The sequence below is a fragment of the Lathyrus oleraceus genome, chromosome 3 (assembly GCF_024323335.1).
Source record: "Lathyrus oleraceus cultivar Zhongwan6 chromosome 3, CAAS_Psat_ZW6_1.0, whole genome shotgun sequence".
Classification (NCBI taxonomy): Eukaryota; Viridiplantae; Streptophyta; class Magnoliopsida; order Fabales; family Fabaceae; genus Lathyrus; species Lathyrus oleraceus.
Genome location: NC_066581.1, coordinates 96648065 through 96662644, shown reverse-complemented (window position 1 = coordinate 96662644; position 14580 = coordinate 96648065). Strand labels below are relative to the sequence as shown.

The 14580-nt window shown below is 36.9% G+C and overlaps 2 protein-coding genes across 2 annotated transcripts; both read right to left on the bottom strand.

The window, feature by feature from the left end:
- Positions 1 to 243: 243 nt before the first annotated feature.
- On the bottom strand, positions 244 to 1031 carry LOC127128955 (NDR1/HIN1-like protein 10). The gene has a single exon (XM_051058301.1). It carries the CDS (start codon positions 934 to 936, stop codon positions 244 to 246), a length of 693 nt encoding a protein of 230 aa, XP_050914258.1. The 5' UTR covers positions 937 to 1031.
- A 12306-nt stretch (positions 1032 to 13337) lies between these two features.
- On the bottom strand, positions 13338 to 13991 carry LOC127129872 (NDR1/HIN1-like protein 10). Its single transcript, XM_051058988.1, has one exon. It carries the CDS (start codon positions 13989 to 13991, stop codon positions 13338 to 13340), a length of 654 nt encoding a protein of 217 aa, XP_050914945.1.
- Positions 13992 to 14580: the final 589 nt, after the last annotated feature.

The following is a 14580-nucleotide window of genomic DNA, read 5'->3' as shown; positions in this document are numbered from 1 at the left end:
CTATAGAAACTTTGACTATTAAAATTGAAAAATAATTATCTAATTAGAAGCAGAAAACTTAAACTAAGATCAATAAAAAAATCGTAAGCACTAGAATAAATTGCATGGATGGTACATGTACCTTAGAGTCAAAGAATGAATAAAATAACAACAAATATCTTGCATGCCAATATTAGGCTCAAAAGCAAAAAGAAAGAAAAAGAGAGAAAGGAAAACAATTACAAGAAAGTGCAAGCTTAGAACCTAGAACTCAACATTACACTTAGTGGGTATAAGTCGATAAAAGGTAAACCCAGTTCCATTTTCGTTGCTCAAAGGAACAGTGAGGTCGCACTTGACCTTAGGTTTGTACTTTCTGGATATGGAGTCGCCAAGTCTAAACCTAACCGTAAAGTAGAGCTTAACATAGATATTATAAACTCCAATATTCTTATCTTTGTTGAACTCGGAGACTTGACCAATATCGAGCATCAACAATTTTTGTCCTGCAAAAACTCCACTCATCGGGTTACTGCCTTTCTTGTATTGGCGAAACGAGTTCATGTGTGTGATCATGTCAACATTAGCAAACCTCGACCCTTCGAGGAATGCTTGAGCTTCAACTTTGTCATAGTAAATGCTGAGTTTTTTATTTGGGTTGTGAGCTGTAAAGTTGAGCACCATGTTATAGTGTAGTGTGTTGTTTGTGTAGTCGAATTGAGTTAATTGGGCTTTTGTGACATAGAACTTGAAGGAAAGCGGTTGTACAATGAGATAGAAGATAAGGATTATGAGACCAAAGAGAACAATAAGTGCAACTAGAAGTTTCCATAAAAAGGTAAAGAGAGTGCAACAACCGCTTCCGCCACGGTTGCGGCGGTTGCTGGATTGCCCTCGAGCAGCTGGAATTGCAGGTCCATAGTAAGAATCGTTCAACTGAGGTTGGTTATCGGCCATACTTGTTAATGAGTAACAGAGAAATTAAGCAGGAGAAGATATATTACTATGAATTATGAGATGAGGAATAAATAGATGGTGTGTATGTATATATAGAAAGGAGAGAAATTGGTGAATCTATCATCTATGTAATAATAATTGAATAAAAATGCGGTCGGCTAAGGAAAAGATCTATGCGTACAACATGGGTGGGTTAGTAGTTAGTATAGTACCATTTTTAAATGTGTAGTGTAGCCTCCTCTTCGTTAATGACTGCTGCTAAGATAATTAATCCTATTACTTGGACATTTGATATCGTCAAAACGTGGGAATAGTTTATAATCATTTTATCATATACTAGTATGTTTTATACATAACTGATAACAAACGGAATACTTTTTAAAAATAATTAGTAGATTAAGATTTTAACACACAACATGACAATTTAAAGAATTACACTTGTAAAAGTTTTATTTATATTTTTCTGAATTTAGCTTGTATCATTTTAAATTTTATCAATAAAGAAATTCGAGAAAAATGAATATGAACCGATATTATAATATAAAATCAATAAAAGACGTGTATTGAAATTTTTACGAAAATAACCCATTTTTTCAAAGATAATTCCCAAAATATCCTTGGTTTCAAAAAAATTCCCAAACTACCCCACTTTTAGGAGGAGTCGCCAATTGAATTGAAGACTCCTCTTAAAAATTGAATGGAGGCGTCAATTCAATTGGAGACTCCTCCTAAAATGCAATTTTTTTTGTAAATGGTATACGTGATAGATAAATTTGATATAGGACCACTTGATATTAATAAAATTTGTCGTTTACACAAAGAAACCTAATGGTGATGACCGGGATCACCTAACCGACCTCCGGTCCCACATCCTCTAGCTACCCTAGCCCGTGGCCCTAACCCACGTTGACGATTCGGTACTGGTGTTTGAGCATCTGAGGGGACAAGAACGTCACTACCAACTACAGGAGAAGGTCTGTTGAGGTAGTCAGACAAGTCGGCATAGTCTTTAGTATGCATCGATGGTGTACCGCCGTAGCTGAGCTCATGACCCATGCCAGAGAAGTTGGGATGTGATTGACTCATTGATGGGTGACCGGGACGGTTGAAGGGAGACATGGGTGTGAACGATGCGTCGAGGAAAGGTTGGAAAGGTTGTTGGGGTGTTTGGTAGAGATAGGGTTGTTGGATGTTTTGGTTTTGTGAGGTTTGGGCTTCTTGGCTACGGTAGGAAGAGGGGCGGTTGGTGTTGAATGATCGTTGGGTGTTCTGGCTTAGGCGACTTTAGTAGGGTGATGGGGTGGGTGCGAAGCGATATTGAGTCTCGGGTTGATGGTTAATTTGTTGGTGGTGGTATGGGGTATGCTCTTGGTATTGGGGTTGGGTGTATGGAATGTTTTGGTTGTATGCTTGTGTGTTGGTTGAACGAAACGTTTGACGGACAGGAGGTTGTGTGTATCTGGTCTGACACTGTTGTTGGGGGTTTGATGTTGAGGTGTCAGGTGTGTAAGTAATCTGACGTGGGTCGTACAAGTACATATCCTCGGCGATGAACTGAAAACCACCTGATCTGTACCAAGCCATATAAGTATGACTTGGTTTTTCTTCAGTTGGCATGACCGCGTCAGTTAACACATGGTCATGACGGTGCTTCCATTTGCGACACTCCGATCTTCCGAAGCTTTGCCATGGATTGAAGTTCCATTGGTCGTTAACTTTGCGCAGATGTCATTCTCCTAGGCTAGCTGGGGGATCTGGGATATTTTGGGGCATAATACCGAACTGCAGCTTCACACGATCACAGCGATGATGCTAGACGGAACCTGTGCTACAGGTAATAGAATCTTTCACCGTCTCTTTTGGGCATTTGACCCGTGCATCAAAGGTTTTGCATTCTGCAAACCTATTATTCAAATTGATGGCACTTTGTTATACGGAAAATACAAGGGTACTTTGCTCATGGCGGTTGCACAAGACGGCAACAACAATGTCTTTCACATTGCCTTTGCTCTTGTTGAAGGTGAAACGACTAGTGGATGGGGTTTCTTTCTTCGACATCTCAGAACGCATGTGGCTCCACAAGCCAATCTCTGTTTGATTTCTGATAGACATGCTGCCATTGAGAGTGCCTACAACAACCATGACAACGGATGGCATGATCCTCCTTCTACCCATGTCTATTGCATCAGACACATTGCACAAAACATCATGTGTGCTATAAAAGATAAGAATCTTCGCAAGAAGGTGGTGAATGCTGGGTATGCTCTAACTCAGCCGTCATTTCAATATTATCGTGATGAAATTAGACTGTCTAATGAAGACGCAGGGAGATGGCTAAATAACATACTAGTAGAGCAGTGGACAAGGGCATTTGGCAGAGGTTGTTGATGGGGCCACATGACAACAAACTTTGTGGAATGCATGAACGGGGTATTCAAAGGAATTCGAAATCTGCCGATAACCGCCTTGGTAAGATCAACCTATTATAGGTTGGCTTCTACGTTCGCAACCAGAGGTGAAAGACGGAGTGCGGTGTTAATGTCCGAGCAAGTATTCAGTGAGTGTTGCATGAAGGTCATGAAAGAGGAGAGCATCAAAGCTAGCACACACGCTATAACAGTCTTTGACCGTCATAGGCAAAATTTCAGCGTCCATGAAACAATGGTCCACAACGAGGGGAGACCAAATTTAGCCTACGCTGTTAGACTAAACAGAAGTTGGTGCGATTGTGGAAAATTCCAGGCCTTCCGCATACCTTGCTCCCACGTCATTGCAGCATGCGCTTATACTCGTCAAGATGCTTACAACCATTTATCTGATGTGTACAAGGCCGACACCATCATGAATGTGTATAATCAAAGCTTCTCAGTACTACCAATGGAGGATTACTGGCCTCCATATGAAGGTGATATTGTTTGGCACAATGACGAGACGCGAAGAAAGAAAAAAGGAAGGCCAAACAACACACGTATCAGAACAGAGATGGATTCCACAGATAAAATGATAAGATTATGTAGTATCTGTCGTCAACCAGGACACAACAAGAACAACTGTCCCAATCGAGGAACATCATCTAGGTCTTAAGCTTTTTGTAACATTGTATTTCTGTAACCTTCAATCATTATATATCATTAAGTTTTTGTTACAACGAGGTTCACAACAAACATCAGTACAAAATAAGCTATCTGAAAACAGAAATATTTCTAACTGATTACAACAATCAAATTGATGTCGTCTCGACCGAACATCATTTCCCTAGCATCCTTATCAGTCTTCATTCGCACCCAACCAAAGATACTGTCAAGTCTCTCAATACTTCTAATTTTTTCCCCTTCTGGTATTTTTCCATCTAACCAACGAACCAACTCCCTCTTCAGTTGATCGAACGTAGTGATGTTCCAGAACAACATCAGCATCTGAGATTTATCTCTCGCATAAATCACCTTTCCATATCGGCGAGGAACACCAAACATGATTGCGAAATGATTATATGAGACGTGGAACAATTACTCACACAACGCATCTATTTATAACATAAAAATTGCATTTTAGGAGGAGTCTCCAATTGAATTGGTGCCTCCTCTTAAACCCTACATAGGGGCGCCAAAATTGGATTGGCTAGGGCACATGTCCTAGCCAATCCAATTGGCGCCTCCATTCAAGTTTTAAGAGGAGTCTCCAATTCAATTGGCGACTCCTCCTAAAAGTGGGATAGTTTTGGAATTTCTTTAAAACCAGGGGTATTTTGGGAATTTCCTTGAAAAAGTGGATTATTTTTGTAAAAGTTTCACGTGTATTCCGTTAAATCACCATTTTATTTTTAAAATATTGATATAATATGGTAAATATAAAAAATTTAATTGAATGTATATGTAATATTGTTTTATAGTGTTTGTGCACTACTTTTAAATCGAGAAATGATACTATAAAAGTTTAAATAAATTGGGAAATAGTTTATGTGATTTAATAAAAAAGTATTGACACTATTCTATAAATAAGTTTATATTTTAAAAAGTATATTTAATATTAAATTGTTTTATTATATATATTAGATAATTTAAACAAATATATGATTTATATTATATTTAAATGATAAAATTACACTTGGAAAAATATGATTTTTCATTTTTATATTATATTTTATATAGATAAGTAAGTAATTTATTTTTTGTGATGATTATTTAACCTCTTAATATATTGAGGTAATAAATTTGTAATAAATTTATCAATATTGTGGTCTAAACCAACTCTTGAGTCATATACTTTGCAACTCTCAAGTCAAATAATTTGAAAAAAAACGATTTACGATAATGTTTTGTTGTTTCCTACAAGTTTCTCAAGTTTCCTTGATGTTTAGGTGAATATTTTTTTTGTATAAAAATCGGAAAAGTTTCACTAACTCTTTAAATGAGTGATTTATTAAATTATTCAGTTATTTAAATTAATTTTTACTAATGACTTATTTGAGTTTTATGCATTTTTGGAGAAAGGAGTGAAATCTGAATGAAAGGTGGGTGCCAAAAGCAATATGTCAAAGTCATATTTCAACCCAAGATCCAAAAGATCAAGAAGACTAAAATTTAGACAAATAATAGATTATCACAATCGATTATGTTGTATATACATTTCAAATTTCAAGCGAGAACATAATATATATTCACCTTAAAGAAATTCAAATTAGAGCCTTAATGAAGAAAACACAAAATCTTCCAAATTTACAGCTAATAATCAATTATTCTCCTTGAATAATCAATTATCACATATATTTTGGAAATTTTTGCTTCCAACATTTTCTCGGTCAAATCTTCATAGATTTTGAGTTTTTACACGTTAAAATGCTCAAAAGCATTGTTATAAAGAGGTGCTCCTATTTCCTTCCTATGCATAATCAATCTCTCTCTCTCTCTCTCTCTCTCTCTCTCTCTCTCTCTTATTTTATGTGAGTCTTTGTTTGCTGTTATTCCTATCATCTTCCTATCACTACTAAAAAATAGACTTTTCATAACACCATATTACAACGAACTTCTTGTTAACCATGCTAATAACTCTTTTTTGGACGTTTTTTTCTACTTACTAAAGGACATTTGACTACGGTCATAGTTAACAATCATGGTGAAATGTACATGGAGTGTAAGAGTTCAAATACCAGCACCAACAATTTTCTATTTTTTCGTGACAAAATGGGTTTGTCCTTATATTTAATTTTATTTCTTATTATCAAGCATGGTGAAAGATTTTACATATTTATATATAAGCAAAATTATCTCTCGCTTCACTACATAACAATCGTCTTTCTCAATACAAAACTTTAACGTCTCTCTCACTCGTCTTTCTCATATATCCTAATATGCATTAACATTTCGACAACCTTTCTTCACAAACATTCAAAATGGAACCCCTAAACTCATGCAGCAAACTCGTATTCCTTACAGGATTACCTTTGTTGCATCAAATCTTAGGAAATTACATTACAGGTTCGTCTTCACAATAGTTTATGTTTTAAAATATGTTTAGAGGTTAACTTAATATGAGTGAATGTGTAACCTAAGAAGTGAACTATGTTGTTTATGTATCATTTTTTACGTTTCGATAGCTTGCTTCATAATGTTTGTAGGATAATATGACGTTTATAACTTAATATGAGTGGACTTTCAGCTGGTTCTGAATTGTAGGTAGGGAAGGTGAATGGAAAAAATAAACGAGGATGAAGTTAAAGTGAGCACTGCAAACTTTCGAAAGACTTCAAAATGACATTCATTCAAATTTAACACAAGTTTGCAACTCTCACTTCAGCTTGGTCCTCCTTTTATTGTGGATACCATTTTGGGACATGTACATTTCTGAAACATCTTATGAGTTGATATGTTGTTGTTAGTAATAAAACTTGTATGTTGTATGTAGTTTATGCTATATTATTGATATTTTTGTTGTTGTTAATAAGTGTTATTTGTTTTATCTTGTATGTTGTATAAGATTTGTTGTTGATGAATGTTGTTGTTAAGGTTTGTTTAGAAGATGGGCTTATTACATCTTAGGTGGTTTAAGTGTTTTTTCAACCCCCTACCGAATATGTAACGTTTTGGATTGCATTATAGAATTATAATATGATATATAAAGTTATATTAGATAACAAGTTATACCATTTAGTACTAGACAATAATTCTTCAAGCCATTGTCTGCATTTCGCTCTTTAACGGTTAGAACTTGGTTTAATGATTCTCTTTCTCTCTCTCTCTCTCATATATATATATATATATATATATATATATATATATATATATATATATATATATATATATATATATATATATATATATATATATATTCGTGCAAAACAACTAGAACTGATATTGAACACTCTGTTCATATGAAATGAGTAGATGTGGTGTTGTTTGTTCAATACCTGTGACAGTTCTCTAGATTTTACATCAATAGTTAATCATCACAAGAGATAACCATTCTATCGTTGATCATGCTCATTTGTAAGGATCAATATAAAAAAATATTTTTTGGTTCGTATTTTAATCTCAATTTCCCTTCACTCAATGTATCCACCGGCTAGCGTGCCGCCTTAGGGGTTTGATGACTTCATCCTAGGCATTATTGTTGCTAGTTTTGGGTTAAAATTTCTCGATTTTTTATTGTTTTAACATCCAAGGCTCCATCAGACTTAGTGTAGACCTTATCATATTATTACATTATTCGAAAAATCTATAAACTCAATATTGGAAGTCTTTAATAATTCAAATGCTTGATAGAAGCTTTAAAAAGCACCGCAATAAAAAATAGCTTATTGGATAAGTTGTTTTAGAAATAAGCTGTTTTTGCAATTCTGTTTTTTTCTGTTATTCTTGGGCCTATTTGTGGTTCCAATTTGTACCCTATAAATAGACATTGTATTTCATAGTTGAAAGGTTAATGCCATATGATTCAATTCTCTCAATCTTTCTCTATTTCTCTATCTCTCTCTATTCACATTATCATCTTCATCTTTCCCAAACACACTATTTTTCACCACTACATTTCTGGTTTTTTCCAACATTTGGCATCAAGAGCTTTGATTCTGATCCAATTCCGCTGCAATCATGTCTGTTTCAAACGATAAAATACCTACCAATCTTCCAATCCTTGACTCGAAAAACTACGACAAATGGGCGAAGCAAATGAAGGTTTTGTTCAGCTATCAAGACGTTCTTGAGGTGATCAAAGATGGTGTTACGTCTCTTGTCGAAGGAGCTACGGATGCTCAAAAGGCTACGTTCAAAGAAGAGAAGAAGAAGGATTACAAAGCGATGTTCTTGATCCATTCTTGTGTCGATGGTGACAACTTTGAAAAAGTAGGCGATTGCGATTCCGCAAAGCAAGCGTGGGAGATTCTTGAGAAGGCTTATGCAGGGGCTGCCAAAGCCAAAGTGGTGAGGTTACAAACTCACAAGCGACAGTTCGAGTTAATGCAAATGGAGGACAAGGAGTCGATAAACGATTATGTGATGCGTATTACACGTGTGGTGAATCAAATCAAGTCGTGCGGGGAAACTACGGTAGAGCAGAATGTTGTGTCGAAGATCTTGCGTTCTTTAACGCCAAGATTCGACAACATTGTCGTTGCGCTCGAAGAATCGAAGGATTTATCGCCGTTGTCGAAGGAGGAGCTTCAAAGCTCACTAGAAGCTCATGAACAACGAATGGATGAGAGGGGAAACGATAAAGCGAAGTCGGAAATAGCATTGCAAGCGCGACTTCATGAGAAGAGTAAACGATCGGAGAGGAAAGGGCATCCGAGAGGGAAGTCCAATTTCCAGAATTTTGGTGGTAGAGATTCACAAAATTCAAAGGGGAAAAAAGGTGAGGGAAGCTCCAAGGAGGGTGATCAAGGAACCCACAAGCCATTCGACAAAAGTAACGTGAAGTGTTACAATTGTCAAAAGCTTGGGCATTTCGCAAAGTATTGCCACGCGAAACGAAGAGAAAATCGCGCGGATGAGGCGAAGTTTGATAGGGAAGAAGAGAATGATGATAATATGCTTCTTGTGATGATCACGGAAGAGAATTATGGCATGAGAGAAGGGTTGGACAGCAGTGGCAGCAGTGCAGACAATTTTGCAGAAACGCGTTCGAAGAAAAACGCAATGGTAACGGTTCGAGATGGAATTCAAAGTAGCGATGAGTGGTACTTGGATTCTGGTTGTTCGACTCATATGACGGGAAGAAAGGATTGGTTTGTCAAGATCAATCAAGCCACGAAGAATAAAGTGAGATTTGCCAATGATACGACGTTATCCGCCGATGGCGTTGGAGATGTCTTGATCGTGAGGAAAGATGGTGGTCGTTCATTGATCAAGGATGTGCTGTACATTCCAGGAATCAAACGTAATGTTTTGAGCATTGGCCAACTACTCGAGAAAGATTACATTATTCGCATGGAAAACAAGGTATTGCGTGTTTTGGACCAAAAGGGAGTTTTGGTACTTAAAGCACTGATGGCTGCCAATCGAACTTTCAAGATAGCATTGAAAGTAATGGAGCATCGATGTTTAGCTACATCGGCAAGTCATGAGGAGTGGTTGTGGCATTACCGTCTTGGTCATCTCAATTTTCGAGACCTCGACGCATTGCATAGACATGGTATGGTGACCGGGCTGCCAAGAATCGTGGTTCCAGCTGAGTTGTGTGTTGAATGTGTTCAAGGGAAGCAACACAAGAGTGTTTTCAGCAAGGATACAGGTCATAGGACCCAACATCTTCTTGAGGTGGTGTATTCGGACGTGTGTGAGCCGATGCAAGTCAATTCGTATGGACGTAACCGATACTTTGTCACGTTTATTGATGATTTCAGTAGGAAGCTGTGGATTTATCTAATCAAGAGGAAGGATGAGGTGTTTGATATGTTCAAACGATTTAAATCCATGGTTGAGCGACAAAGTAGTCACAAACTCAAAATTCTCAAAACCGATGGAGGAGGAGAATTTACTTCGAGGGAATTTGGGAGTTATTATGACGATGAGGGTATTATGCGTGAGGTTGTACCACCCTATACGCCTCAGCAAAATGGTGTTGCCGAGAGAAAAAATCGGACGATTATGAACAGGGTGCGTAGCATGTTGAAAGCGAAAAATCTTCCGAAAGAGTTGTGGGGAGAAGCTGTTTCTACAGCTTCCTATTTGATAAACAGGTGTCCTACAAAGAAGCTGAAGAAGGTTACTCCAGAAGAGGTATGGTGTGGAGACAAGCCAAGTTTGAGTCACTTGCGTGTTTTCGGTTCGGTAGCGTTTCGACATATTTCGGGTCAGATTCGAAAGAAATTAGATGACAAGGGTGAAATGATGTTGCTGGTTGGTCATCATCCTACCGGAGGCTACAAGCTGTTTGATATGAGTAACAAGAAGATTGTGATAAGTCGAGATGTGATTGTGGACGAGTTTTGGCAGTTTGACAGCAGAAAATCTGCCATATCAGTTCAGGAAATCGATTTGCCTCAAGATGAAATCGATTTCATGCAGGAAAATCAGCATTCTGGAGCTGCTGGAACTGGTTCTGGTGAGGTTGAAATCGATTTGCCTCAAGGTGAAATCGATTTCATGTAGGAAAATTTGAATTCTCAGCCTGCTGAAGGTACTGTACAGCAACCTTTTGTAACCGAAACAGGTGAATCAAGTAGACGACCAACAAGGCAAAGAGGATTGCCTCAAAGAGTCCGTGATTGTGAATTATTCCGAGATAGCGAGATCAACAATGAGGGTGATCTTATTCACTTTGCTCTAATGGCCGAATCCGAACCGGTGAATACGAAGGAGGCATTAAGCGATCCAAAATGGATGTGTGCGATGAAAGAAGAACTGAATTCGATTGAGAAGAACAATACTTGGATGTTGGTTGATTTACCGAAAGGTAAAAAGGCGATAGGTGTGAAGTGGGTCTACAAAGTGAAAGCGAATCTGAAAGGCGAGATAATCAAGCATAAAGCTCGATTAGTAGCGAAGGGATTTTTGCAAAAGGAAGGGATAGACTTCGATGAAGTGTTTGCTCCAGTTGCAAGGCATGAAACCATTCGGTTAGTTGTTGCGATGGAAAATAACAACAGCTGGCCGTTGTATCAAATGGACGTCAAATCTGCGTTTTTGAATGGTCCACTTGATGATGAGGTAGATGTGAGACAGCCACCTGGTTTTGTGATAAAAAATCAAGAGGCAAAGGTCTATAAGTTGAGGAAGGCACTCTATGGTTTGCAACAAGCTCCAAGAGCTTGGAACAAACGCATAGATGGATTTCTTAGCGATGTTGGTTTCAAGAAATGCGTATCCGAACATGGAGTTTATGTGAAACCGGATGCAAGTGAGAGAGTAATCATTCTTTGTCTTTATGTGGACGATTTGTTGATTACCGGCAACTGCGAAAAGAACATTTCAAAGTTCAAAGGAAAGTTTATGAAAGAATTTGAAATGAGTGATCTTGGTATCATGAAATACTTCTTAGGCATAGAGTTCCAAAGGACAAAATTGGGACTGCTCATGCACCAAAGAAGGTATGCCATGGAAATTCTGAAGAGGTGTGATATGGAGCATTGCAATACTGCCACAACACCAGCCGAGACACGATTACAGCTGTCCAAGAGTGAAGAAGAACAAGATGTGGATCCTACTCAATACCGGAGATTGATAGGATCATTGCGTTACTTGTGCAATACGTGGCCAGATTTGGCGTTTAGTGTCGGTATTGCGAGTAGATTCATGGAGAGGCCGAAGGTATCACACTTGGCAGCAGTTAAGAGGATCCTTAGATATGTGAAAGGTACTCTTGGTTGTGGAATTTTGTTTCCGGCAAGCAACATGGGCAAAAGTTGTGAGTTACTCGGATACACCGATTCCAATTGGTGCGGAGATAAGGATGATCGAAAGTCTACGACGGGGTATCTCTTTATGTTCGGTAAGGCACCAATCTCTTGGTGTTCGAAAAAGGAACCGGTTGTAGCCCTCTCTTCTTGCGAGGCCGAGTATATAGCAGCGTCGATGTGTGCATGCCAAGCTGTGCGGCTGGTGAATCTATGTAAGGAGTTGGACAACAGTAGAAATGGGGTTGTTTTGCTACTTGTGGACAACATTTCAGCGATAAACCTTGCTAAGAATCCCATATCACATGGGAGGAGAAAGCATATTGAAATGCGATTCCACTATTTGAGAGAATTGGTGAGCTCCGGACAGTTGCGTTTAGGGTACTGCAGAAGCGAAGAACAAGTCGCGGACTTGTTAACGAAAGGTGTGACAAGTGATGTGTTCAAGAGACTTGTGAAGAAGTTGAGCATGATGAGTGTGGAGCATTTGAATTAAGGTGGTGTATTGGAAGTCCTTAATAATTCAAATGCTTGATAGAAACTTTAAAAAGCACTGCAGTGAAAAACAACTTATTGGATAAGTTGTTTTGGAAATAAGCTGTTTTTGCAATTCTGTTTTTTTCTGTTATTCTTGGGTCTGTTTGTGGTTCCAATTTGTACCCTATAAATAGACATTGTATGTCATAGTTGAAAGGTTAATGCCATATGATTCAATTCTCTCAATCTTTCTCTATTTCTCTATCTCTCTCTATTCACATTATCATCTTCATCTTTCCCAAACACATTGTTTTTCACCACTCCATTTCTGATTTTTTCCAACACTCAATAGTTATTTGATTAAATTGTCAAATTTAAAAAAAAAATATTTTTTATAATTATTTTGCATTAAACGTTTTACGAGCATTATTAACCTAAAAAATAACAAAAATAAATGCACAAACATATAATAAAGAAATACAAAATATCTTATATGACAAAGAATTATCACATTCCATTAAGAATTTCATCTTCTTGATCCGAGCAGAGAGCTTTTAAATATCAAATAGTGGTATGACTTTGTTAGTTATATTCTATTTTATACATTTTAGATGAGCAAAAGTATGTGTGAATACATCATTAAGAATTTAAGTTAATTTTGTATTTTAAATTTTACATTATTTTTTGAATAATTAAGCTGATAAATATGAAAAACAAAATCTTAGTGAGATATTTTTAAGATATAAATTTTGTCTTCTAAATTTTATATCTTTTAGATATCAAATAACATCTACTATCATAGGTTTAACAATTAACAATGAAAGAAAACAAAATGGATTAAATAAATATATACTCTCCTTAAAATATTTTAGTCCTTAAATATACTAACATCATGGATTGTCAAATCGGAAGTTAACTAAAAGGACCAAGAGTGTTCAAGGAAATTTTAAGGAGACAATATTTCAAAGAAATATTTTGATGAATTAAAAATAATTTTTCTTTTATACATTTGGGAGGATTTAGCCCAAACAATAAGAATCATAAAAAATAAAAATTTGAAAACCAAATTCAAGTACAATTCAAAGAAAACATAGGCTTAATAAGTAGGACCTAACACAACTTTGCACTTGTTCGTCAAAACCTGAGTGAAGGTAAATGTTTCTATATTTTTACTATTGCTAGAGCTCAATGGAACTTTAATGTCACATTTGACCTTGGGCTTGTAGATATGAGATATTGAGATTCCGTGTCTGAACCTTATTCTGAAGTAGAGCTTCATATGAATACTATAAACTCCATCACTCTTCTCTTTATTGAATTCCAAGACTTGATCATTGTTAAGCATCAAAAGTTGTTGACCAGAGAAAACACCATTAATGGGGTCACTCATCTTCTTCCGTTGGCGAAACGAGTTCACATATTTGGTGATCAAATCGACATTCGCGAACCTTGACCCTTCGTAGAAAGCTTGAGCCTGAACTTTGTCGTAATAGATGCTGAGTCTTTTATTTGGGTTATGGGCTGTGAAGTTGAGCACCATGTTATAGTGTAGTGTGTTGTTTGTGTAGTCGAATTGCGTTAGTTGGGTGTTTGTGACGTAGAACTTGAAGGGCCGGGGTAGAAGAATGAGATAGAAGATAAAGATTATGAGGCCAAAGAGGATAATGAGTGTAATCAGAAGCCTCCAGAAGAAGCTGAAGAGATAGCTTGAACGACTTCTGTCGTTTAATTGAGGTTGTATATCGGCCATGCTTGTTGTGTTATAGGTAGTGCGAATATGACAAAGAAATTAAGAATTATGAGAAAAAGGGACAACTGTTGTTAATTGTGAGATGAGGAATTAATGAATGTTTGTTAGTACATATAGGAAGAAAATGCATTGGACAGAATCAACGCAATTCTGAGTATATTATTATGCATGTTTGGAAATATTAATTAGTTTTACAAATTCCAGAGATTCCTTGGACCTAAATAATTGTACCGAGAGTTTGTAGTTTTTTGTTATATATAAATAATGAAAGTGTAGCCTCCTCTCCATTAATTCCTTAATGGCTGCCGTGATAATTATCCAAGACTCTACATTTGATCTTGTCGTCATGGGTGTATAATAAACATCTCTATTTATATAGTTGTAGGCTTTAAAAATTAGTTCAAGTGGCTCCAAGTTGTCACGCATAACAATGACAATGGAACGAGGTGGGGTGTTGGGCAGAGTGGGAGTACAAGGTTACTCCGCTCCATCTTTCCTATATTAATCTCACCCTTACCGGCAAATTCAATCAAGGATAATTGTTCTTCTTTTTTGGCTGGTTGTATCATGCAAAATAAAAATTGTTGTT

Coding starts and splice junctions, on each gene's coding strand:
- LOC127128955 (XM_051058301.1), bottom strand. CDS start 936: ATGGCCGATAACCAACCTCAGTTGAACGATTCTTACTATGGACCTGCA.
- LOC127129872 (XM_051058988.1), bottom strand. CDS start 13,991: ATGGCCGATATACAACCTCAATTAAACGACAGAAGTCGTTCAAGCTAT.